The 27,742-nt window shown below is 36.8% G+C and overlaps 1 protein-coding gene and 1 pseudogene across 2 annotated transcripts in view; one reads left to right on the top strand and one right to left on the bottom strand.

Moving 5' to 3' along the window:
- The window catches only part of ZNF385B (zinc finger protein 385B), a 491,913-nt gene that overhangs the window by 63,724 nt on the left and 400,447 nt on the right, over nucleotides 1–27,742 (bottom strand). The window contains exon 5 of the mRNA XM_010859745.1: nucleotides 18,051–18,161. Coding sequence (XP_010858047.1) covers nucleotides 18,051–18,161 — 111 coding nt within the window. The remainder of the gene's footprint in view (nucleotides 1–18,050; nucleotides 18,162–27,742) is intronic.
- On the top strand, nucleotides 1,443–3,110 carry LOC105002906 (annotated as a pseudogene). The gene has a single exon (XR_827041.1). The product of XR_827041.1 is annotated as an ankyrin repeat domain-containing protein 40 pseudogene (transcript).

The raw sequence follows: 27,742 nt of genomic DNA, 5'->3' as shown, positions 1-27,742 counted from the left end.
TTAATAAAAAGTCTCTGAGTTTCTTTCCTGGTTTTTCTTACTATTCATGTAATTTCACAATTATTTCTGAAAATGACTTTGTCCTATAGAGGAGATGTTAAAAATGATCTGCTCTTGGTGTCAGAAATATTAGGTATGCCACTGATAAGAGCTGAAATACATTATACCTGAAGGAAATACACATAAATAAAAGCTGAATCATATTCTCAGTCCCCCCAAATCAGAACCTAAACAGAAAGAAGAATTATTGGGAGCTCTTGTTCATGAGATCTATTTTCTGAGTAGTGAATACCACATTTGTTTCCCATGCGCCCTAGAAGACAGAACGAAAGTGAGGGGGGAAAAAGACCATGGTTCTTTTTCTCTTTCTTTTTTTTTTTTTTTTAAATAAAGATTTAGGTAAGACGAAATACTAAAAATGATTAAATACTAGAACATGTTGCCAAAGGAAGCTGTGGAACATTTCTCTCAGGAAATGGAAGATTCAATCACTTCAACATCTTTCTAAGTGATTACGGTTTCAGATACACAGACAGACAAAATTGTGCATAATTTTACACAGTTCATGGACCCCCTGCAGCCTATCCATAGACCACATCCTCAAGAAGCCCTATTTGTTTCAGCTCTACTACTTAATAATTCTTCAATTCTCTCCTTGTCAAATGCTGACCATCTCTCAAGCCTTTCACAGTTTCATTTCCTCCTTGAACCTCACTCAGTACAAATACAGAAATAATATATGTGGAAAGAATCTAATATAGAGCCTGGTGGAAGAAGAGGCATCTGTCAAATGCTAGCTTTCTGCCCATGATACTTCTAGCCTATGTGCTGTCTGCTTCCCCAAATTTATATTAATATCACCTTACAGCAGTTAACACCACACAGTTCAACAAGGTTTCTATGTATATTTGTTTTGTTTCCCTAGCTAATCAGGTCTATGAGGGTAGGGAACCTGTCTTATATTTCTTGAATTTTCCTTTTTAGGCATGAACTATTTTGACCCTCTTCTTCTGTCTCTGGCTAATTTGACAGCTTCTTTACTCTCCTTGAAGAACTAAATTGAGCAGCAACACTATTTTTTCAACAAAAATTCCTAGCTTGAAATCTTAGACATTGGCTAGAGCAATATTTCTTCATATGCTATCTTCTCCCCAGCGACTAGCCATACCCCATAAAGCTCCTTATAGCTGGTCAGGCACTCCTGCCTACCCCACCCCCCACCCTCCAAAAAATTATCTTAATGCTGACCTATCATATCTAAAGGGCTTCCCTTGTGGCTCAGCTGGTAAAGAATCCACCTGTGATGCGGAACACCTGGGCTTGATCCTTGGTCGCGAAGATCCCCTGGAGAAGGGAAAGGCTACCCACTCCAGTATTCTGGCCTGGAGAATTCCATGGACTGTACATCTATGGGGTCGCAGAGTTGGACACGACTAAGCGACTTTCACTTTCACCATATCTAAAATTCTCTAGCCTCCAGGGCAAATGTTGTCACTTTATTTAAAAAGTTGCTTGAGAAGTAAAAGTGGTTAAAAGTTATCCCTTTCGTACAATGTTTTGAATTGTATTAATTCATCCGCTTGCTTGAAAGCAATAGAGTAGGCAAGATTATTTCTTGTTGCATCCAGCTTTTCTGCTTCTGTCTTACATAAGTAATGCTTTTTTTCCTTGTTGTAAAGACTGTGAAAATTATAGCCAATTGCCCACTCAAGCATACAAATGATAAGCTATGGGAAATCAAACACATACTAAATAACACCTGAATATAAACTTTAAACCAGGAACTAAATCATTCAGGAACCCTACAGGTATTCAGCCAAGAAATTCTATCTGATTTCCAATTGTATGCTGCATATATTTTTTAGCTTAAGAATCTAAACAACAGAGACTGCAGAACTTACTCATGGCTGAACCCCAACTGGATGTGAAGAAGCCCTCAGGTGAACATAAACAAGGAGACTCAAATCAACAGTTGCCAACTCACCCAGGTGATAACGCCAAACCTGCTGACACCTGCCCAGAGCTGGTACTTAAAGTCAGAATTCAGAGCCACAAAGAAAATGACTTCATTGAAGTTGAACTGGATAGACAAGAGTTGAGTTACCAAAATCTACTACAAGTAAGCTGCTATGAACTGGGGATTAACCCAGAGCAAGTGGAGAAGATCAGAAAGCTACCAAACACATTGCTCAGAAAGGACAAAGACATTCTAAGACTACAGGACTTTCAGGAAGTAGAACTCATTTTAATGAAAAATGGAAGCTCTGAACTGACAGAATATACACCATCTCTGTTAGAGAAGCCCTGCTACAACAGCAATGCGACAAAAATGACGTATTAGATCGCAGAAATGAAAAACTGGAATCAATATTTTGTAAATAATGAAGTCTGGATGCATCCAACAGTTTGCTAACTTCATATATGTACTTATTTCCTTGTTGTGCAACTTCTCTAGGCTTGGGAGTAGAGTACGTTTAAAGTACTTTAAAAATTTAAGTATACTTATGAACACAAGTTTAGTTTGTAAAGTTGTACCCCAATCCTGATCAGGCATGGGTATGTACTCCTGATACTCACGAAAAATGGCCAGGCTCTGTTCACAACAACTCCATTAAGGGCAGGGTGAGCTAACTGGAGCTGGGAAAGCCAGGACCCACTTGACACTCTGGTTTAAAGATCCTAGCTTCTAAAACCATCTCTTACCATTATTTCCGTTTTACAACTTTGAAATCTACAAAATGGTGACAGGGTAACAGGCAGGAAGGCTAGGGGTCCCCAAGCGTCAGACTTTTTTTCCTCTCTTAAACGACAGGAGGAAACAACTGTCAGATATAATTTTTTCCCTTCTCTATACAAAATTAAAAGGTTTCTTTAAAAATTCTATGTTGTCATGACACCTGGTTCCACCTGAACTTTTCTCAAACCTTGAGCTAACCAATGTGTTTTTCTTACGGAAATGCTTAAGCTATGTTAATGAACCATGTATTTACCTAAACTCTTTCTTCAGGTCAGTTCCACCTAAGACTCAGAAACAATAATGGCTCAACAAACCAGTTTTACTCATGGAAATGTTCTCTTAAGCTATGTAAATAAAACTATGTATTTGTTCAGAAAAAAAAAAAAAAAAGAATCTAAACAACAAAAATTGAGTGAAACATTATCTTATTGTTAAGGATTCCACACCCAATCTTAACTAAAGAAATCTGTACCAAAAAAAGAGAAAAATACACAAGCCTTCAAAGTTTTCCCCAACCCCAAAGTGGGAAGATGACAAAAACCAGCAATAAAATGCTTTGGAAATTGTTTCAGAAATCTTTTACTTTTGTCAAAATAGTTATTAACACAGGAATTTTACACAGGGAAGAAAGAAGACCCATAATATTTTTTAAAAGGTGTTATTAATGTTTGATCAGCTAAGCAACATTTAATGAATCCCTTAGAAGAAATGGAGTAGCCCTCAAACTCAACAAAAGAGTCCAAAATGGAGCACTGGGTACAATTTCTAAAATGGCAGAATGATCTCTGTTCGTTTCCAAGGCAAGCCATTCAGTATCACAGTAATACAAGTCTATGCCCTAACCACTAATGCCAAAGAAGGTAAAGTTGAACACTTCCAAGAAGACCTACAGGATCTTCTAGAACTAATGCCAAAAAAAGATGTCCTTTTCATCATAGGGGACTGGAATGCAAAAGTAGGAAATCAAGAGATACCTGGAGTCCAGGAAAGTCTGGCCTTGGAGTACAAAATGAAGCAGGGCCAAGACTCACAGAGTTTTGCCAAGAGAACGCACTGGTCATAGCAAACACCCTCTTCCAACAATGCAAGAGAAGACTCTACACATGGACATCACCAGATGGTCAATACCATCTGAAATCAGATTGATTATATTCTTTGCAGCCAAAGATGGAGAAACTCCACATAGTCAGCAAAAACAAGACCAGGAGCTGACTGTGGCTTAGATCATGAACTTATTGCAAAGTTCAGACTTAAATTGAAGAAAGTAGGGAAAATGACTAGGCCATTCAGGTATAACCTGAATTAAATCCCTTAAAATTATACAGTAGAAGTAATAAATAAATTCAAGGGATTAGATCTGATAGAGTGCTTGAAGAACTATAACAGAGGTTTGTAATATTGTACAGGAGGTGGTGATCAAAACCATCCCCAAGAAAAAAAATGCAAAAAGGCAAAATGGTTATCTGAGGAGGGCTAAGAACAGAAGTGAAAGGCAAAGGAGAAAAGGAAAGATATACACATCTGAATGCATATTTCCAAAGAATAGCAAAGAGCTAAGAAAGCCTTCCTAAATGATCAATGCAAAGAAATAGAGGAAAACAATAAAATGGGAAAGACAAGAGATCTCTTCAATAAAATCAGAGATACCAAGGGAACATTTCATGCAAAGACAGGCACAATAAAGGATAGAAATGGTATAGACCTAACAGAAGCAGGGTTATTAAGAAGAGGTGGCAAGAATACACAGAAGAACTATACAAAAAAGATCTTCATGACCCAGATAACCATGATGGTGTGATCACTCACCTAGAGACAGACATCCTGGAATGAGAAGTCAAGTGGGCCTCAGGAAGCATCACTATGAACAAAGCTAGTGGAGGTGTGGAGGTGATGGAATTCCAGCTGAGCTATGTCAAATCCTAAAAGATGATGCTGTGAAAGTGCTGCACTCAATATGCCAGAAAATTTGGAAAACTCAGCAATGGCCACAGGACTGGAAAACGTCAATTTTCATTCCAATCCCAAAGAAGGGAAACGCTAAAAAATGTGCAAACTACTGTACAATTGCACTCATTTCACATGCTAGCAAAGTAATGCTCAAAATTCTCTAAGCTAGGCTTCAGTAGTACGTGAACCGAGAATTTGCAGATGTTCAAACTGGATTTAGAAAAGGCAGAGGAACCAGAGATCAAATTGCCAACATCCATTGGATCATAGAAAAAGAAAGAGAATTCCAGAAAAACTTCTACTTCTGCTTCATTGACTACATTAAAGCCTTTGGCTGTGTGGATCACAACAAACTGTGGAAAATTCTTAAAGAGATGAGAATACCAGACCACTTTATCTGCCTCCTGAGAAACCCATATGCTGGTCAAGAAGCAACAGTTAGAACCAGACATGGAACAATGAACTGGTTCCAAATTGGGAAAGGAGTATGTCAAGGCTGTATATTGTCACTCTGCTCATTTAACTTATATGCAAAATACATCATGCAAAATGCCAGGCTGGATGAAGCACAAGCTGGAATCAAGATTGTCAGGAGAAATATTAATAACCTCAGATATGCAGATAATTAACTTATATGCAGAGTACATCATGAGAAACACTGGACTGGAAGAAACACAAACTGGAATCAAGATTGCCGGGAGAAATATCAATAACCTCAGATATGCAGATGACACCACCCTTATGGCAGAAAGTGAAGACGAACTAAAGAGCCTCTTGATGAAAGTGAAAGTGGATAGTGAAAAAGTTGGCTTAAAACTCAACATTCAGAAAACGAAGATCATGGCATCCGGTCCAGTCACTTCATGGGAAATAGATGGGGAAACAGTAGAAACAGTGGCAGACTTTATTTTGGGGGGCTCCATAATCACTGCAGATGGTGACTGCAGCCATGAAATTAAAAAGACGCTTACTCCTTGGAAGGAAAGTTAGGACCAACCTAGATAGCATATTCAAAAGCAGAGACATTACTTTGCCAACAAAGGTTCATCTAGTCAAGGCTTTTCCTGTGGTCATGTATGGATGTGAGAGTTGGACTGTGAAGAAGGCTGAGCACTGAAGAATTGATGCTTTTGAACTGTGGGGTTGGAGAAGACTCTTGAGAGTCCCTTGGACTGTGAGGAGATCCAACCAGTCCATTCTGAAGGAGATCAGCCCTGGGATTTCTTTGGAGGAAATGATGCTAAAGCTGAAATTCCAATACTTTGGCCACCTCATGCGAAGAGTTGACTCATTGGAAAAGACCCTGATGCTGGGAGGGATTGGGGGCAGGAGGAGAAGGGGATGATGGAGGATGAGATGGCTGGATGGCATCACTGACTCGATGGACGTGAGTCTGAGTGAAGTCCGGGAGTTGGTGATGGACAGGGAGGCCTGGTGTGCTGCAATTCATGGGGTCGCAAAGAGTCGGACATGACTGAGTGACTGATCTGATCTGATGGCAGAAAATGAAGAGGAACTAAAGAGCCTTTTGATGAAAGTGAAAGAGGAGAGTGAAAAAGCTGGCTTAAAATTCAGCATTCAGAAAACTAAGATCATGACATCTGGTCTCATCACTTCATGGCAAATAGACGGGGAAACAATGGAAACAGTGACAGATTTTACTTTCTTGTTTTCCAAAATCACTGCAGATGGTGACTGTAGCCATGAAATTAAAAGATGCTTGCTCCCTGGAAGAAAAGCTATGATAAACCTAGACAGTATTCAAAAAATAGAGACATACTTTTCCGGCAAAGGTCCATACAGTCAAAACTGGTTTTTCCAGTAGTCATGTATGGATGTGAGAGTTGGACCATGAAAAAGGCTGAGTGCTGAAGAATTGAAGATTTTGAGCTTTGATGCTGGAGAAGACTCTTGAGAGTTCCTTGGACAGCATGAGATTAAACTAGTCAGTCCTAAAGGAAATCAACCCTGATTTTTCACTGGAAGGTATAATGCTGAAACTGAAGCTCCAATACTTTGGTCCATCTGATGTGAAGAGCCGACTCATGGGAAAAGACCCTGATTCTGGGAAAGATTGAAGGCAGGATAAGGGGATGACAGAGGATGAGATGATTGCATGGCATCACCGACTCAATGGACATGAGTTTGAGCAATCTCCAGGAGATGGTGAAGGACAGGGAAGCCTGGCATGTTGCAGTCCATGGGGTTGCAAAGAGTTGGACACAATGGAGAGACTGAACAACACAACCAAAGCTTGAAGGAATTAAGAACAGAAGCTTAATGTTTTTCTGTTGAAAACTTATTCTTATATGGGACAGTGAGTTTTGGTACTTTCCTTGTCCAAACTTTCATATTTTCTGTTCTTCATATCATATTAAGTAGGTCATCAGAACTTTGAATATTATTAAACACATACAAATCTCTAAAGTAACATGTCATACAAGGCACCTATGTGTTCTTAGAGCACCCCAAATGATTGAATTATTTGTTGTATAATTTCCCCATTAGTTAAATATATGTTTTGATGAGTCTTTATAAGTCATAATGCTCACTTAATGGAGTATTACTCAGCCATTAAAAAGAATACATTTCAATCAGTTCTAATGAGGTGGATGAAACTGGAGCCTATTATACAGAGTGAAGTAAGCCAGAAAGAAAAACACCAATACAGTATACTAACACATATATATGGAATTTAGAAAGATGATAATGAAAACCCTGTATGCAAGATAGCAAAAGAGACACAGATGTATAGAACAGTCTTTTGGACTCTGTGGGAGAGGGAGAGGGTGGGATGATTTGGGAGAATGGCATTGAAACATGTATAATATCATATAGGAAATGCATCACCAGTCCAGGTTTGATGCACGATACAGGATGCTTGGGGCTGGTACACTGAGATGACCCAGAGGGATGGTACGGGGAGGGAGGTGGGAGGGGGGTTCAGGATGGGGAACACGTGTATACCCGTGGTGGATTCATGTTGATGTATGGCAAAACCAATACAATATTGTAAAGTAATTAGCCTCCAATTAAAATAAATAAATTTATAATAATAAAAAAAAGAACCAGAAAAAAAATAAAAGATTCTCTTTATCCTGATCTTCCTTTTATTTTCAGTGATGAATTTAAAATCAATTCTAAATGATCAAATGCCCATTTATAATAAGGTAGTTCTGAGAAAGGCTATAACATTTGGTAATGTTACAGGGCTAATTTAAGGCAATTAAAAAAATGCATAAGTAACTACTATATGCCTCCAAAAGGCTGACTAAATTTCTTAAAGAGCTTTCTTAAGCAGCAGCTATTGAAGCAAACTTTTAGTTCACTATGTTCCTTCTCCCTGTAACCACACTATATTTCTGTCATGTTGAAGCAAAAAATGTTCATCATTTTGGCAGCTCTGCCTGCAAAGCGAGAATTACCTTCCCAAGCTCCTGAGATTTATGCTTTTAATTACCTACTATCTGCTTCACTACCCTCCACACCTTAGAATCAATAATAAATAGTCTTATTTATGGGAAAAATGTAAAATGTTTGACAAAAGCAGGCTATCATTTTCTAGACTTCCATTTGATGCTATCGATTCTTTGCATCATCAGTACCTTCTTTCTTGACAGAATCACTTGGTTTTTCAAACTTATACAATTATTCATTTATCTAATAATTTGTACTGTTTAGCAGCAGATGTAAACTTTACAACTAGCTTTCACTTTCCAACCCAGTAATGAGATTATCATTTCTTTATTTAATGACCAACTGCAGAGTTTAGTTTGAGTGTGACTTTCTCCAAATCCCTTCATCATAAACTCACTTTTTATGAGGACCAACTTCCATGGCTTATTTAATTTCTAAAGGGAAGGCCATTATTAGCATAGGTGAAACTTAGCAGGCTAAGTTCCAGTATTCTTAAAACTCTGCTGCTCACATTTTATCAGCATTGATTCTTAAAAGCACAATTAATGCCAAATGTATAGGAGTAAAGAGGGAGTTAGGAAGTCATCCAAAAAGCATTTTGAGGCAGAACAAGGATCACATTGGCTCTCCGTTCCACAAGCCAAAGTTATAGTGCACATAGCTCAGTAATGTTTTAAAAGAAAAATAAAACAAAACAAAACAAGAAAAGCTATACAGTCCTCATGTTTCTTCCTTTAGAGAGAAGCCAATTTCTCTTAATATTTGGGACAATTCTATAATCGATGAACTTTATGTTGAATTTATGTCTTTTGGCATTTGACATCTTGAATTGTAATAGTAATAACTTCAAATAAAGTTGCTTCAAACAGCAAAAAAAAAAATGCAACAAGTTACACATATATACTTATATATAATTGTGTATACTCAGTTTATATGTGACTATATAAATATAGTATAAATTAATAGACTAAAGGAGCTGTTGTCCATCTCAAGGGCTTCAAGAGCGATGGAGTAGGTATGCATGGGGAGCAGGCAGTGACCGTATACGTATGTCTGAGAGCGGGGAAGAGTTCAGTTGATCTGTGGACCTAACATATGCAGATATTTGTTGGACATATCTGATGGTGGTGATGTGTATGCTACTTCCTCAGTTGTGTCTGACTCTGTGACCTCATGGACTGTAGCCTGCCAGGCTACTCTGTCCATGAAATTCTCCAGGCAAGAATACTGGAGTGGGTAGTCATTCCCTTCTCCAGGGGATCTTTCCAACCCAGGGATTGAACCCAGGTCTCCTGTACTGTAGGCGGATTCTTTACTGTCTGAGCTATCGAGGAAGGCCAGTGGTGATAAAGAGGGCCAAATATTAGAAAATGACTGTTCAAGGTTTTCCTTGACATATCAGTTATCAAAGGGCCTGAAAGTTCAGGAAATATAGGAAAAATTGTTTTAAACACTACACTGGTTGGAATTTAAATACTATGTTCAATACACTTTAAACAAAACTATCTTCTAGGCAGAAATGAACACAATTCTGTAAAGCAATTATCCTTTAATTAAAAAATAAATTAAAAAATATCTTTTAGGGGCTTTCCAAGTGAAAAGTGCCTCAGAATTTAAAGCAGTGAATCCAGTTATTAAACTTGAAAAAGCTTAATAAAGACATTATGTCCAGGAGAGAAGGAAAGAATAGTGCACTTGTACCTTTGTGCCAGAGAAGAGCTAGAGGAGAGGGAGAAAGGAAGAGAAGAGAGAATCCAGGAAGGAGGGACATGATGCAAAGAGAACATGTTGTGATGAGGAAAGACAAACACGAATGACTGCGGACAGAATTTCTAGAGTTAAAACCAGAGCTAGGCAGCCAAGAGTGAAATGCAAGTTCCCTAGAAGAGCATTTTTCAAACAAAAAGCTTGATCCTTCAGAAAATTTAAGCAGGTGCCCTTGCAGTTGGGTGCTTATTCCGCTGTTGCTTCAAGAAAGGTCTTCCAAGAAGGTGTGTAAGGGGTTCCTATCTCCCTGCTGCTCTGACCTCCCAGGGAAGGAACCACAGCTGCTGTAGGGACTTGCTGCCTCCTGGCAGCTGGTGGAGAGATGCAGTAAGGCCTGGGGGCCAAAGGAGATGGAGGGTCAGCCAAGAGCACATGGGAAGGGCATTTATATGGGACCCAAAATTGTTGTTTTCTCCCTAATCTCATGACTGCTGAGATCCCTGCTGGATGACAGGGAATGCCAGGGCCTCCAGCAGAAAATACACTAAAGCCTCTTGAGTGGCAGATGGTGGATGGGGGCTGTTTGTTTATACAAGACAGAGAATTTGTACTGTATTATATAAACTGCTAAAGAAATCAGGAAGTGGGCATAAGATTAAAATTTCAAAAAGAGATACAGGCAGAAAGGCCCAGGAGAGCATATTTAAATAACCTTGTCCAAATGAAAACTGCAAAATTGACAAAGATGCAAAATGCAGAGCAAAGAAGCATTGCAGATGTATCAATTACACATGAACCAAGGGTGATTGTTGGATGATTGCATTTCCTGAAACCTCAGAGATATTTATAGTAAAGAATAAGAGAGTCAGGTCACTTACAGAAATGTTCACACGAACAGTTGGTCACCTTGCCATTTTAACTTTTGAGCAAATCCTTAACTTTCTGTCCATTTGTACCGTATCAGTCTAATGTAAATTAATGCAATGGCATAAGGTCATCTATCTCCTTATGACTTAAGACATGAGGAAAAAGAACGTAGCAAGGGAAAAGAGCCGTGGGCTAGAATGAGAGAGAGGAGATACTAGGTAATCAAAATCCGAAACAAAGACAAAAGCAACACAAGTAAAAAATTAGAGGAGCCACAGGTAAAATTTGTATAAAAGTGCATGATAGATGATTTGATTTATAATTCTATTCAAAAAGTAATGCTGTAAATTTAAAAAGTCAAATAGTTTGCTTCAAATGAGTGGGGTTAGCAGTTAGGGACCCTGCATCTCATGCTTAATCAATTGTGATGTTAATGCTGAGTACCAAAATTTCAGGGTCAGTTCCTGAATTAGAGTATATAAAACTTGATTAAAAAGACCATTATGCTCTCATTTTGATTTGCCCATGAAGTATAAAGGGCTCAGTCACATGTTTAGGGTATTTATGATTAACTCTGCTCTGAGATAACAACAATAAAAGAAGATCATCTCTATTTTTAAGCATTCAAGAGTATTAAGTTGCCTTGATTTTATGTAAAAATCTCTTTAAGGGTCAGTTTTCTTTATCCTTCTGCTACTATTCTCTAAGAAGTTAAAATTAATATGAAAATTAGAAATTATTTGGGATCTGCCAGCTTTCAACCTAGCCAAAATAGAAATGTCGGCCTCAAAAATATTTTAAAAGCTTTTGTTGAAAGTTCTAGTTTCTTGCTTTTCGTATGAAAACCGAAAATCCAATAATTTTGAGAGTCTTTTTAAAAACTGACTATGGAACATATGGAAGACCTATTTCCCTGGCAAGACTTAACTCTAGAAACATATTTCCCAGCTAATGGGAATGATTCAGATTTAAGCTTATCAATTTATAGCCACACTAGAGTTGCAGTGTACTTGTTCACTGGAGAAGAAGGGAGCATTCAAGCCCAGGACGATTTCATTCAGTGCTCAGCCTAAACCATGTTACACAGGGAAAAGGTGGTCAAGAAGAAACAGGGATGTGGGTGACGTACACATTTGAGCCAACGTCTAGGACTCAGTTGGAAAGACATATTATTCCTGGACTGCAACACCTGCCCCTTGGCAAAGTTAATGGTGTCAATTTGCAAAGGTTCACTTGGGAAATGTTTGTGATTAATGCTTGTTCATCTGCATAATGCTGTATTGTGTAAATAAAGCTGTAGCATTTTGTTTTCCAACAGTGGAGTTCTACCGAGATGATAAAAGCTGAACAAAGGGGGTTACTGGACACTTAAACTAGGTCACATTGAATTTTTATGCATGAAGTCTGCCCTGCTACAGTTTATATGGGTAACGGAGAATGGCAGAATGCAGTCTGTTTAATTGTGCAAATCTGCCTTCCAGATTTTTCAATAAACATATTTTCTACACTGAAGAGGAAAGCCAATTCAGTCTTAGGCTGATTTAGAAATGTTATTAAAGAAAATAAGGACGAGCATCTTCTTAATTCTTACATTAAAATGTAAATAGGGTAATTATAAAATAATAAACTCTCCCCCAAATAAAGAACGCTCAGTTTCAGAGCTCAGTTATGCAGATTATAGCACCATTACTAAACACTGAGAACATGTATATGTCACACTTGTGAATTTGCCATCCAGACTTTGTGGCTTTCCTGCCCAGAGTCTAAGCATGACTCAGAAATTTACTTTCATTCTCCATTATCAACAGAGCTTTAGTGATGACAAGAAAGCCAGTGGTCACGTGCTCATGAGTACATCTGTCCATGTCTCTGTTAGTAAATACAAAGAAAATTACTGACATTGAGTGAAGGTCATGTCAAAGACGAATCTGCTCCCAGAGAAATTCTAGGCTGTAGAAAGAAGACTGACATACCTCCCCTCACTCAACCCATGACACAAATAACAAATAAAGTGCATAGTCATTCTTTCTAGGTCTTAGCCATTCCACCTGTAAGATGGAAGTGTTTAAATCCCATCCTTCTAAAGAAATACCATGAAATGATTTTCAATCATTGTGCTGGAATGATCCTCTCAAAGACCACGTAGTCCATTTTAGGTTATGTTACAGAGGAGGAAACTGAGGCACACAGTGGTGAAATGGTTTATCAAAGTTCAAAGTTAGGGGTTAAATCACATTCAAGGACTCTTAATTCCATGTTTTACACTGTGCAGCCTTTCTATGTATAGAATAATGAACATATAGAGCTGAAAACTCAGAACATGTTCTGAGAGGATCCAATAAGGTTAATCCTTGAAAGCTTTCATGCACCTTGTTTACTAGTAAAAGTTGCTGTTGGATTCTGGAGTCTAGTATGTATGCTGTGCTGTGCTTAGTCACGTCTGACTCTTTGCGACCCCACTGACTGTGGCCCACCAGGCTCCTCTGTCCATGGGGATTCTCCAGGTAAGAATACTGGAGTGGATAGCCGTATCCTCCTCCAGGGATTCTTCCCAACCCAGGGATCGAACCCAGGTCTCCCGCATTGCAGGCAATTCTTTACCATCTGAGTCACCAGGGAAGCCCAAGAATACTGTATGGGGTAGCCTATCCCTTATCCAGGGGATCTTCCCAACCCAGGAGTCAAACTGGGATCTCCTGAATCACAGCCGGATTCTTTACCAGCTGAGCTACCAGGGAAGCCCCTAGTATGTATAGTGTTTGGCGTAAAATAAAATAGGAGCACAGTAAGTGCTAAGAAAATGAGTTAATTTTTAAGGCAACATAAGATAATGGGAGAGTTGTGGACTTATAGGCAAGATACCCAAATTTGTATACTAGCATGCTATGCTAAATCGCTTCAGTTGTGTCCAACTCTTTATGTCCCCATGGACAGTAGTCTGCCAGGCTCCTCTGTCCATGAGATTCTCCAGGCAAGAAAACTGGACTGTGTTGCCATTTTCTTCTTCAGGGTATCTTCCTGACCCAGGGATCGAACCCACGTCTCTTTTGAAGATCTGCCATTTATTGGTTATGAAAATCTATGTTAACTCCAAAGATAAGAAAAAACCTAAGTGTCCACCAGGAAGGGACTAGTTAAAGAAACCATGGAACATCTACACATAGACTACTGTATCAGTATTCTATCGCTGTTGTAGAAAATTACCACAAACTCAGTGACTTAAACAACACATATTTATTATCTTACAGTTCTTGAGGTTGGAAGTCCAACATGGGTTTCATTGGGCTGAAACCAAGGTGTCAGCAGGACTGCATTCTCTTTTGGAGGCTCTGAGTCAATTTCCTTGACTTTTCACTTCTAGAAACTTTCCACATTCCTTGGCATGTGGTCCCTTTTTTCACCTTCAAACAAACAATGGCCACTCAATTTGTTCTTATATCGTGTCACTCTAACCTTTTATTTTGCCTCCCTCTTCTACCTTTAAGGGCCTTTGGGCCTGTGGGATAATCCAGGACAGTTATTTTCAGGTCAGCTGATTAGTGCTCTTAATTCCATTTACTACCTCAATTCCCTTTTGCCTTACAAAGTAATATAGTAAGAGAGTCCAGAGACTAGGATGTGGACATCTTTGCCTATCACACCTATGAAAAAACAGTGAGGGGGCTTGCTAGGTTCTGATAGGGAAAATTCTCTAGGATATATTGTTATGTTAAAAAAAATGCAAGGTAAAAGTAAAGCATAAATAGTATACTATCTTGTATGTATAAAAGGAAGATTGAGTATATATTCATATTTGGTTATATCTGCATAAACAAACCCAGGAAAGATAGGCAAGAAATATTAATGTAGTTATGATAGACAGAGAGAGAAAGGCATGGAGAGTGGGAGGATGGGAATAGGATGAAACAATATTCTTCAATGATTCTTTTAAAATTTCTTTTCTTTTTGGACCACATAAATAAATGTTTTCTTTTTTTTAATTCAAGGGATTCATAATTGCAAAAGTTTTTACTATTCGCTTAATAGTTAAAACATTTTACTTTGAGCAGCCTATCATCAACCTTTTAATTTTTCTCTTGTTAAATTAATACTTCTAACAGGCAGATCCTCATTTGTCAGTGACTTTGTATTAAACAGTTCTCCAACATGACAATCATGAGTTCATGAAAATCTGAATCTTTTGCAAGATTTTTGCAATTTTACTTTACAATCTCTTTGCTTTGTATTATGAGATGCTTCAACATCTGGCATCACTGCAGTGGGAATGCTAGAATTAAATATGGAGCATGTCTTCACCTGGGCATTCATTTTGTCAGTGGCCAGTTAAGTAGTGAACATTTTCATTTTATATTTGTAAAGTTACAAAGATGTTAATTTCCCTACATGGCTACATAAATTTGGATAATAACTGGGCAAAAATGTTAAATATACTTGGATCTATTTTCAGTATTTCTTATTCCATCTTTTCTTTAAAAAATTCTTTTAATTATTATACCTTAAATCTAGTAGCAATATTGTAGTTTAATATATCTAGTAGGTATGTTTCTATAGTTAGTCTTCAATTTACAAAATATTTCATGACTCCTATCACATTGATTTTGTTCTCCTAGTCAGGTTTGCTGAGGTATACTTTACATACAGTAAAATTCTTTTTAGGTATTGAGTTCTATGAGTTTTGAAGAAAAAAACAAAACAAAACAAAACAGTTTTGTAATGACCACAGCAACGAAGACTTAGAGTATTTCCATCACCCAAAAAAATTCTCTCATGCCCCTTGGTGATGAATTTCTCAACCCCAACTTCAGTCCCTATTAATTATGGGTCGGATTTCTGTCCCCACAGTTTTGTCTTTTGCAAAAGTTATATAAGTGTAACCATACAGTGTATCGTTTTTGTGTGTAACTTATTTTATTTAGCATACTGCCTTTGAAATTCATCCACACTGTGGGAGGCATTGGTATATAACTTCTTTCACTGCTGAGTCCATTGTAGGGCTATATTTTAGTTTATTTCATCATCAGTTGATAGACATTAGGATCAATTTCAGTTTGGGGCAATTATGAATAAAGCTCCTATGAAGTGAAGTCGCTCAGTCGTGTCCAACTCTTTGCGACCCCATGGACTGTAGCCTACCAGGCTCCATCCATGAGATTTTCCAGGCAAGAATACTGGAGCGAGTTGCCATTTCCTTCTCCAGAGGATCTTTCCGACCCAGGGATCGAACCCGGGTCTCCCACATTGCAGGCAGACTTACCATCTGAGCCACCTGTTTTCATTTCTCTTGGATAAATTCCTCGAAGTGGGATTGATGGGCTGTATGAGAAATGTATCTATCACTTTATAAAAATTCTTATAAATAGCCATCAAACTGTTTTCTAAAGGATCTGCACTATCTTTTATTTCCAACAACAGTTAATGAGAGTTCCAGTTGGTCCTCATTTTTGCATTTGGTAATATCAATTGGTTTAATTTTTATCATTTTAATAAGTATAGTGGTATCTGATTGTGGTCTGCTTCCCTAACAGCTAATGATGTTGAGAATTGTTTTGCATATTTATCTGTCATGGTAAAGTGCTTATTTAAATCTTTTGCCCATTTATTATTTATTATTGAATTGTAAGTTATTTAAATATCTGCATACAAGACATGTGTCTTACAAATATTGTCTCTCAGTCTGTAGTTTTTCTTTTCAATTTCTTAACAGTTTAATAGTGTCATTTGAAGAGGAGACATTTTTAATTTTGATGAAGTCCAATAATGAGCATTTTTATAATTCACATTTTTTATTTCATATTTTTTTAGACAAAGAAATCTTTGTCTAACTCAAGGTCACATAAGTTTTCTCATTTTTTTTCTAGAAGTTTTATAGTTTTAAGTTTATAGTTATGCATATGATCTATTTGAATTAATTTTTGTATTTTGTGGGAAATAGCACACAAGGTTCTTTTTTAAAAATTTACATGTAGATATCCAATTGCACTATTTGTTGCAAAGACTGACCTTTCTCCATTGAACTATCTTTGCAACTTTGTTGAAGATCAACTGTACAGGTGTGGATCTATTTTGTTCTATTGATCAATGTGTCTACTACTCTTTCACCAATAATATGGTCTTGATTACTATAGATTTTATGGTAAGTATTAAAATCAAAAAGTATAAGTACTCAAACTTTGCTCTTTCCTAAAAAACATTTTGACTATCATAGGCCTTTTCTGTTACATTTAAGAAATGTCTTCGTATTTTCTACGAAAAAAGCCTTCTAGGATTTTTATCGAAGTTGTGTTAGGTGTATGGATCAATAGGGGAAGACATGACATCTTAACAATACCGAGATTTTCTAGTGAATTGGTACTATATATCTCTCAATTTATTTGGGAACATTTTAATTCTTGAATATGGAATTTGAGAAAGATTTTATCAGGTGCCAAAAAAATTCATTGGATTTTTGGTTGAAATTTCATTAAATATACTTTTATAAGTCATGATAGGCATATCTCCTCTTTTCCAATGACTATAATTTTCATTATGTTTCCTAAATAGAATTATGAAAATATCATTTACTGGTACATGCAAAGAAAGGTATTTACTATTTTAGTATTTTTGAAACTCATGAATCTGATAACATACTCTTTGCAAAATAACTTTGATGGTAAAATATCTTGGGAAAAACCACATATAATATATAGTTGCCAGATTCAGATTTGCATTGGTCATTGGCTTACTTGATAATTGAATATTATAAACATTCTAATATTATTTATTGTGATATTGTTATTTTATTTCTACATTCTAAAATTGACTTTCAAAAAATATGAATGTGTATCTTTGTATCATCTTTTTTTTAAACAGGATGGTTATGCTTGCCAGATAAGATAATTTACAAAGCTCTCCCTGTATTTCTATCTTCCCAGAAAATATAAACTGTGCAATAAATTATTCTTTCCGGTGTTTAATATGATTTGGCACACACACTTAAATGTGATACTTGCTATCAAGAATAATAACAATGGTTTTCTTCAACATTCATTGCAGTTTTTCATATTTTCATTGCATTTTAAACTTTTAAAAAATATTTTCTGCTATTCAAGTATTTCTGAAAAGTAAATATAACTGGTAGAATTAAGTATAAAATGATACAGATGAGACTGATTGCATAGAGAAATCCTTGATTTTTGATATTAGCCACTCTGTGGTTCAAGTTTCTAATGTTGAATCTGAATCCCTTTAAAATCGAGCACACTGAAATAAATGGGCCACCGACAGCCCACAATAAATGTGCTTCTAGAGAATACATAATATGAAGAGATGTACATGTTCAGAACAATCAGACTCCAAGCTGACAGACTACAGAGAGCAATGAAAAGGTGATACTCACATCCGAGTTAAAGCGAAGCTGACAGACATTACAAGAAATAACTTGTTTCTTCTTTGGGGGAATGGACACTCCAAATGTGTGGTTAATGACTGCTTTTTGCACAGGATCCATCTGAGGAGCAAATGACAAAACAGTCAATTTATAGCTTCAAAGGACAGACAATAGTGTGTACAAGTAAAAGTAGCTGTATTATTCCTTGAGGTTTTTATCTTTTAGTTCCCAAACAAGGATCATAAAGAATCTCGTTCATTAGTAATATGCTTATTTCCAAGAATTAAAAGCAAAAAAAATTTTTTTTTTCAAATAAAAACACACATAAAACAATCACAGGAGAATCACATTTCAAGATATCTTATATTTATATAAGAAACCTTGAAAAATCTTAAAAGATTAATAGAACGAGAAAACTTAAGATCCAAATATCAGGGTTAAAATTAACTTGTTAATGTTTTCTCTATGTGAGGTAATAATACTTAAGATGGTCTGAAATGACCTCAGTGATGACTGTTACAGATATATTTAAATTTCTTAATTTTCTATCTGTGGTAAAGTCATAAATGATAGACATATTACAGACAATTAGACAAATGGAATTTTAAAATAATTTATTACTGTTTATGGACTCTAGATATTCATTTTACTGGAAATGCATGCTACTCAAATGTCCATAACAGAATGGTTAAGATGCAACACTTGTTTAAATATTCAAGGAAAGTTTTGACTTACAGCTTGTGACTTTGCTCTCTTTGGTTTGCATGTACCATACACAGATAGAGAAATATGCAATGATAGTGTAGAAAAAGCATGGCACAAAGCCATGAAAATACTTGGAAAAAGAAAGAACACTATCTGCAGAGCCTATAAAAAGAAATGCAGCAGTGATTCTCCTGTGTGCTCCAGATAATAATCCAGCATTAACGTCAGACAACTGGCAGTTCAAAAAACAATGCGGATGATGAACAAAGCATAACTTATTAACAGATGTAATGTGAACAAAGACAGATCTACTGATACCATCGTCTAGGAAATCTCCAGAGGTTAGAGCTTAGGCCTGGATTAGTTGATGATATTTGGTAGAAAGGAAAAATGAATGCTATCCCTGATGAGGACCATAAATCAACCAAGTGTACAATTAGCAATTAGAAGAACTTAAATTCATTAGAAAGGAGAGTGGAACACAGATTTATTGAACAGTACAGCAAAGTAGGTTTTTTTTTTTTTTTTTTGCTACAAGTTTAGGATAATATATTCCTACTATAAAGATAAGTTATATGGTTTGAAACACTTACAAATTCAAAGAAGAGAGTAATAGAATTATTTTATACCTTGACTGAAGTGATGGTTACACAAACTTATACATGTATGGAAATTTACAGGACTGTGGGCATTCTCCAAAAGTCAATTTTATTTATGATAACTTAAAAAGTGAAAGAGGAAAAAAAACTGTTAAGAGTATTACATTTAACTATTTAATGTAAAATATCATTACTGGAAAATCTGGAGATTTGTTTCGCTCAAGGTTGTAGCAAAATTGATTGTATTAAAATTCATTTAACAAGAATTAAAAAAAAAACCTTCTATAGGCAAAAATCTCAAAATATCAGAAAATTAAACCCTAGTCCACTTCCTTAGTATACTCACAGTATAAATACTTAAGTCTCATCAATTTGCAAAACATGAACCTGTAACTTTCTGATTATTACTGCTGCCGCTGCTAAGTCGCTGCAGTTGTGTCTGACTCTGTGAGACTCCATAGAGGGCCTCCTACCAGGCTCCTCTGTCCCTGGGATTCTCCAGGCAAGAACACTGGACTGGGTTGCCATTTCCTTCTCCAATGCATGAAAGTGGAAAGTGAAAGGGAAGTCGCTCAGTCGTGTTGGACTTCTCGCAACCACATGGACTGCAGCCTATCAGGCTCCTCTGTCCATGGGATTTTCCAGGCAAGAGTACTGGAGTGGGGTGCCATTGCCTTTTCTGGGCAAAACAGTTTTAGACAGGCTTAAAAATAAAACAGCCGATCTTTATTGGCAGGATGGAAAACTTTGCACTATTTTGCAAAGCTAAAACAATAAGATAATTTTATTGAGATATTTTCTGTTCTAAGGTTCTAAAAAATACATCTAGTGACATGTAAACTATCTAGAATAAAACAATATGAATATTTCCTAAACACATTTTCCTTTCATCATTTTGTAATATGCCTATACTATTATATATATTATTATTCTAACATTTTTCTTTAAATCATATTAAAATAGACTTTTTAAGAATGCAGCAATGATACTTATGAAATCATAGTTTCACTTCAAAAAATATATTGAAAGTTAAAAATTAAAACTTCCATCATCTAAAATAAATCTGCACATCCTAGTGGTTCCCATACTTCAATATAGAAACATAGACAAAAGATACATCTACAAAAACCTAGTTTCAAATTTTTAGTAAAACAAGATATCTGTTGAGATTTCCAATACAACCTTGGATATAAACATTCCCTTTCAATTTTTGAAACTGTTAGCTGCCTACATAATTTTTCAAGTAACTCCTAATACAAGTGCATTCTACTCAAATTTCATATTTATACCCTATAACCTGAAAATACCGTTTATGTTCCCAAGGCTGAGTGCTCTCTTCCTGAAAGGTGAGTTGTGGCTAAGCATCCCCATATAAAGGCAGGTGAGCTTCCACCCATCTGTTTCATGAGAAGCAAACTAAAGAGGTTCCTTCAAGAAATTCTTAGCTAGAATTGACTTCTCTACTTTATACATGGAATTTGCTCGATTCCTTTGCATCTGTCATTAACTCTGGCTTTCTTGTCATCCTTTGAATGGCTTAACTGCTAATCACATGAAAATTTTAACTTTCATATTTCTCACTTGGAACAAATTTTCTCTATTTTCCACTTGATTCTCTATTTTGTTATAGGTATTTCAAGAAAAGGTCCACTTTTTTTTTTTCTGTCTCAATCTTGTTTCTTTCCCCCTGTTTATCACAGAATTCTATAATTATATTTCTTATTCATATGTCACTTGGGAGGACACAATTTAGTTGAAAGAAGACTTTAAACCGTATAAGAAAGAAGCTTGCCAATTCATCCGATATTTTGAAACAGACACTGCTTATCTGATATTTTCAGTATTTGCCATTTGAAGGGCTATCGGTTGTGCTAGTAGTAAAGAATCTGACTGCCAATGCAGGAGACGTAAGAGATGCAGGTTTGATCCCTGAGTAGAGAAGATCCCCTGGAGAAGGAAATGGCAACCCACTCCAGCATTCTTGCCTGTAAAATCCCAGAGAGGAGTGTGGCGGGCTACAGTCCATGGGGTTGCAAAGAGTCAGACACAGCTGAAGTGACTTAGCACGCAGTAACTACAAATATCTGGGTCATTTCAGCAGGATCCAGACTTAGCAACAACATAGAAAACGCTTTTACATCTTTCTCTTTCTTTAAAGTATAGAGTAGTAAAATCCTGAATTTTTTCTTGTAGTATTCCTAAAATACTTTAAAATTTAGGTAAAAATAATAACTATAATGTTAATTTATATCAACTTAAATGTTTTCTTCCCCTAATGCAAATTCATTTCTCTCTAATCATAGTGATTTGTCCTTAGTCTCAGTCATGTTCGACTCGTTGTGACCCCATGGACCGTAGCCCAACAGGCTCCTCTGTCCTCGGGGATTCTCCAGGCAAGAATACTGGAGTGGGTTGCCATGCCCTCCTCCAGGGGATCTTCCCAACCCAGGGATACAACCCAGATCTCCCGCATTGCAGGTGGATTCTTAACTGTCTTAGCCACCAGAGATATTTCATATTTCATAAAGAGATATGTATAACTAAATCAATGGCAAGTCTTTTATCCAATCAATTTCAAGATGAATAAAACAATCAGGCTGAATAAAAACATTCTCATAAATCATAAAATATGATAAATGAAAATGATTCAATTTAGTATAGTCAATACCATATATCTATATCATAATCATTTCATATGTAGAGTACTCAAGAAAATTATTTAAGGTACTGAAATTATAAAACAAACTCTTATTTTTAAAGATTCAATTGGATTTCATACACATTTGATTATTAAAAATGCACAAATGTTTTCAAACACCTTTATTAAAATGTTTACATCACTTTTAAATGAACAAATGCCTTGTTAAATACTCATTAAATTAGCTCATGTTAGTTCACTTTGCACAAGAAAACTGTCTGTGAATTGAGAAGACTGATTCACTGGTAAACAGTACTAAAAAGAGCTTTTCTAGAGAAAAAAAACAACAACAACTACCACATAGCTCTAGCTCCCAATATTCCTTACCTGGCAGAATTTATTGGTCCCAAATAAGCCTCTTCTTTTCTAAAAGAGTAAAAGTCAGAAGTAGTCATCTGGAATTTTGAGGCTAGCAAGCATATTCACATGAAATTAAAAAAAAAATCCATTTGCTTTGCTCATCTCTGATTAAAAAGTCTGAAATATGTACTAACTAAAAAGCAGCAAGAGTTAACACTTGCCACTTTTTATAATGAAAGTCATGCAGAAATGAAAAGTAAAACCTATTAGTGCAATTAACTGGTAGGCAATAAAAATGAAAAATTGGGTTGTGGCTGTTGCCAGGAATTGAGGAGATAACTGGAGGGTATGTATGGACAAATTAACCATTTTATTACAGTACTTATAAAAGGAATTCATGAAGCTAGTCTTATCATACCATCTATTATATTTTCAATATCAAAATAAGAATAAACAGGCATCTTTGGGGGTATTCACAAAGTTTATGGAACTACAAATCTGTATTTGTATGAGTTCTTTTTTAAAAGATCATTACTTTCACTGATTATTCCAAAAAGTAATTTATATCCACACAGTGTAAGCAATCATATAAAAACACATGCAGTTGCAAATAAAACCTAGCCAAGGGGAAAAAAACACACCACAGCACGTCACTAAAGGCAGGATGAAGTTTAGGGGAGGGCAAAGAAGCCAGGGTAGGGAAGACATGAACAAATAACTTAGTACTAGATGACATTTACATTCGAGATAATTTTCCTGGGTGGAATTTTAGGCAAATAAAATAAAATTACAAACCTTTCACCTATCTCAATAATTTTCAAGGGGATGAAGTTCAAATTGTATGAACTTACAATGAGTCTTACAATGACTTCACCGGCCATCACATGGGGCTGGGTAGGGAAGCAAACCAAGCACTACTTAATTAAATAGCAAAAAAGACTGCTCAAGAATTATACCAGGGTTTCTCATATGTGGCTGGGTATCCATACTATTCTTGAAGATGAGGACATTTCATCTTAAACGTAGCTAACTGCTTTAACCTATGTTCTATGAAGCATTTGGTAACCATTTATACAGTCTAGCAGGTAGTACTAGCTTTCCTACTAAACAGGAGCAGAAATCAGGTTTTTGACTTTAAAAAGTTAAAGATCAGTCATTCAACAAACATTCTGGAGGTCTAATATGTTCCAGATGTTGTCCCAAATTAGATGGGGTAGGATGAGTCAAACCCAAGAAAGGACATTGTAAAAATGAAAAAGGGTGATGATTAAGCAAATCAACGAGGCAAGAGAAGGCCCATGAAGGTCTGTCCCCTCTTGCTCCACCCTGACTTTGAACTTTTTCCCCCTTTTCTGATTTTCTCACACTTTAAGCATCCAGGATCCTCCCTTTAACAGTGACATAAATGTGTTTATACTCCTGCTCTATTTGCCTTTTAATTTTTTTCTCTAAGCTGTTATCCTGGAGAAGGGAATGGCAGCCCACTTCAATATTCTTGCCTGTAGAATCCCATGGATAGAGGAGCCTGGCGGGCTTCAGTCCATGAGGTCACAAAGAGTCGGACATGACTGCATGACTAATACTTTAAGCTGTAATAATAATAATAAACATCTTAATAAGAGCAGGTTAGATTTACAGAACTCTTAGCATGTGCCAGGAACTCTACTGAGGGATTATCTCGTGCAGTCACCACCATCATGTGAGACAGATATCACTGTTACCCTCCTTTTACAAATGAGGAATCTGAAGCTTTGAGAAGCTTAATAACTCGTTGCCCTTGAGTTTGTAGGTTTGAAGTCAGGATTCAAACTCAGGCAGGAGTCTCTCCTGCTACTCTTCCCCGCTAACGGACCACCAAGCAGGGTTATGGATATCGTGTGTAGCACTGCTCTAGGAGGTAAGATTTGCGAAGAAAGGAGGAGTGTTTCTAGAATTCCCTGCAGCCCAGACAAGCTACACAGAAGGCCTGCTTGGTGTTCAAGTAAGTTTCCTGGAGAAGTGAGTCTCAGTCTTTTTCTTTCTGAGGATGAGCCCATTTCTTCTTGGGCTACTTCAGGAAATCCATAAATGAAAATTGGGGCTGCCCTGTTCTCTTTCCCCATTGTAACTGTTGGGCTTGCATACAGAAAAAAAAAAAATAAAGTTCCAGAAATACTTAGAGACTACACAGAACAGGTGATGGCCATCCTTTGCACCTGTCCTTGATTTACTACAAAGCAGACCTCAGCTACTAAATCCTTGTGAGTTACAGCTTTCCAGAAGTTTGGCAAAGATCAGTTTTTTAATTGCAATATTGTCAAATTACAGGAGCACAAAAAGAATGACTATTTTTCATCCTTTCCTTTTCCATTATTGGATTTATGGAAAAGAATGAGACAATAGGGTCTCATTAGAACTTCAAATATTCAGGAACTGACACTTCTAAAAGAAATAGCTTATGTCACTGAAGAGCAATTTATTTCTATGAAGTTACTACAAAAAAGGTTTTGCCTTTTATATTTAAATACTCTGACCATATGCCTTTATTATTACTGTTTTACTTGTTTCAAATCCTTAAAAACTTAAATAGAAACAAAGCAGACACAACTACTGCAAGACAAATTCCTTTTCTCAAAGATCAGGAAATACAAATACATCATTGGCAGCCTTGTTTCAACTCCACAACTCAGTACTGCTTTGGATTTCAAATCAGAAGTCTCAGTAAAAATAAGCCCCATGGCATGGCATGCTGTGAGACCTGCATTTTTGCATGGGGGATGTGTAACAGTTGAGACTTGCCGTCCTGTCACTGCTTCTCCTGCCCAGAGCATCCTGACGGGTCCACCTGAATGCCATCAGTGTCACTGGGAGGAACACAAATGGCACACCGCACTCTCCCCGGACTGTTGATTCAACCCAGTGCCATATTTAGCTCTTTGCTAAAACCACACACTGTGACTGGCAAACAAAATCAGCTGTGCTCTTGTACCACAGGCATACCATTACTCCACCAGAAAGTCAACCAGAATTGGTATAAAGGCTAACATAACACACTTACGAAAATAATAGATCGCACTGATCTAAGTCTCAGACCCACTAAAGCTATTACTATGACTACTAGTACTACTACTACTATTTTTATCAAAACGTTGTAGACCTTTGCAGTTTTTGAGACTGGTTGACAATTAGCAGTATTTTGATAGCTGCAGAAATTAAGGGCCCTTTCCAGAGCCTTCCTAGTGGTGGTCAACATTCCTTGTAGAAAATGTGGAGCCAGTCCAGAGACTGGAAGCAACCAGAGTATAGACCAGAATACATTTTTTTTTCTTTCCTTTCCTTTTCCCCTTAAAATGAATTTAGACAGTCTGACATCTTTCACTTGAATTCCATAATGTTAGGCCCTCTTTGAAAAGCTCTGGAATTCATCAAATAAGAATTATCTATTCCATAACACAGTTTGCTTTTGAACTATGGTGCTGGAGAAGACTCTTGAGGGTGCCTTGGACCACAAGGAGATCAAACCAGTCAATCCTAAAGGAAATCAGTCCTGAATATTCATTAGGACTGATGCTGAAGCTGAAGCTCCAATATTTTGGCCACCTGATGCAAAGAGTTGACTCATTAGAAAAGACTCTGATGCTGGGAAAGACTGAGGGCAAGAGGAGAGGGAGGCGCAGAAGATAAGATGGTTGGATGGCATCACTGACTCAATGGACATGAGTTTGAGCAAACTCAGGGAGACAGTGACCCCCAGACAGTTCATGGGGTCACAAAGAGTCAGTCACGACTGAGTGATTGAACAACAACATTCCATGACAAAAAGGATGGCTAGAGTAAGGAAAAAACACCCTGGGATCTATTTTGAAAGTAAACTAAACTGCATTTTAAGAGTAGTGTTTTTTTTTTTTTTTTGAGAAATTCCACCTTGGTTTCATTTCTAAAAGAACAAAAAAAGAAACATATATAGAATGTTAGAGATGTCTATTTCTGCCATAAAATAATGTCCTCTTTCTAGAGCACTCTGATAACAAAAAAATGCAAACTTTTCAGATATTAAGTGTTTCACATCAACGTAGACATTTCTGTCCTTGGGAATTTTTGCTCCTTTCCAACACATCACACTTTTAAAAATGTATAATTTTTAGTTTGCACACACACACTGTATTTTCTTGAAAATTGATTCATTTAACAATAGCTTATTAAATGACCGTCATGCACTGTTTTGGGAGCTGGACATACAGTAGAGAAAGCCTTCAAAAATACAACATTCTAGCTAGGGAGGCCTATACAGGTACTCCCTGTTTTTGAAAGTTTGCTTTGCACCACTTGGTTTTAAGAAAGACCTGTATTAGTACCTGTTTTCACTAACTGAAAGAAATCCCAACAGGATTTTTGCTTTTATGATAAAATCTGAAAATTGAAAATAGTGTTTAGCATTTCTTTTGAAATGCTTTTATAGAGAGAGGCAGTGGGCATCTCAAGCAGGGACAGTAGCACCACTAAGCTCCTTCCCCAGGAACTACACTCAGCATCTCAGCGCTCAGCTGCCCAAGCTTTGACTTGTGTCTGGGCTTCTGTGCTTTATCTGGATTTATTTTGTGCATCCATTAACAAGATGTGTCCCTAAGGAAACTGCTTCTTCGCTTTACATTTCAACTTAGGGAAGATTTTATAGTAATTCTCTACTTTCAGATAGGGGAACAAGTATTTCTAAAGTTATAATTATGGTACTTTCAGAGTGTTTTACTATGAAAAAAATAAAACAGGAGAATGGGAAAGAAACACAATTTTACCATGGATAATTCCTAAATACTGCCTTGATACAACCGTGATTCTGATAATTTCACATGTAAAATCATACCAAATACGTAAGGATAAGGACATTATCCCATGATTTAGGGAAGTTCATACAGAATTCAGAATCATACAACTGGTGAAAATGGCAAAGCACATGTTCTTTGGCTTTCCCAGCCATCTGTGAGATCTCCACAGAGAATTTTCTTCAGCTCCCAAGTCCCAAGACAACAGTTGGATCTCAGAGCCACCACTGTCATCGTACCCTCAAAGAGAAAGGGAAACTACAGTGATCTGCTTTCAGAAGTTCTCTAAGGATGAGAGCTAAGTGATGGATGCATCTCACCTGGAAACCTTCCTCATGGGTTTCTGGTACAGTGTGGTTGGCTTGGTACTTTCCAGTGAATAACAAAATGACCACAAGTTACTCCTCATCACTGCAGATGGTGACTGCAGCCAGGAAATTAAAAGATGCCTGCTCCTTGGAAGAAAAGCTATGTCAAACCTAGACAGCATATTGAAAAGCAGAGACGTTACTTTGCCAACAAAGGTCCATCGAGTCCAGTAGTCATGTACAGATGTGAGAGATGGACCATAAAGAAAGTTGAATACCAAAGAATTGATGC

This window comes from Bison bison, unplaced genomic scaffold (genome assembly GCF_000754665.1).
Source record: "Bison bison bison isolate TAMUID 2011002044 unplaced genomic scaffold, Bison_UMD1.0 scf7180017864460, whole genome shotgun sequence".
NCBI lineage: Eukaryota > Metazoa > Chordata > Mammalia > Artiodactyla > Bovidae > Bison > Bison bison.
The sequence above is the reverse complement of the archived record's forward strand: the minus strand, read 5'-3'. Positions and strand labels throughout refer to the sequence as shown.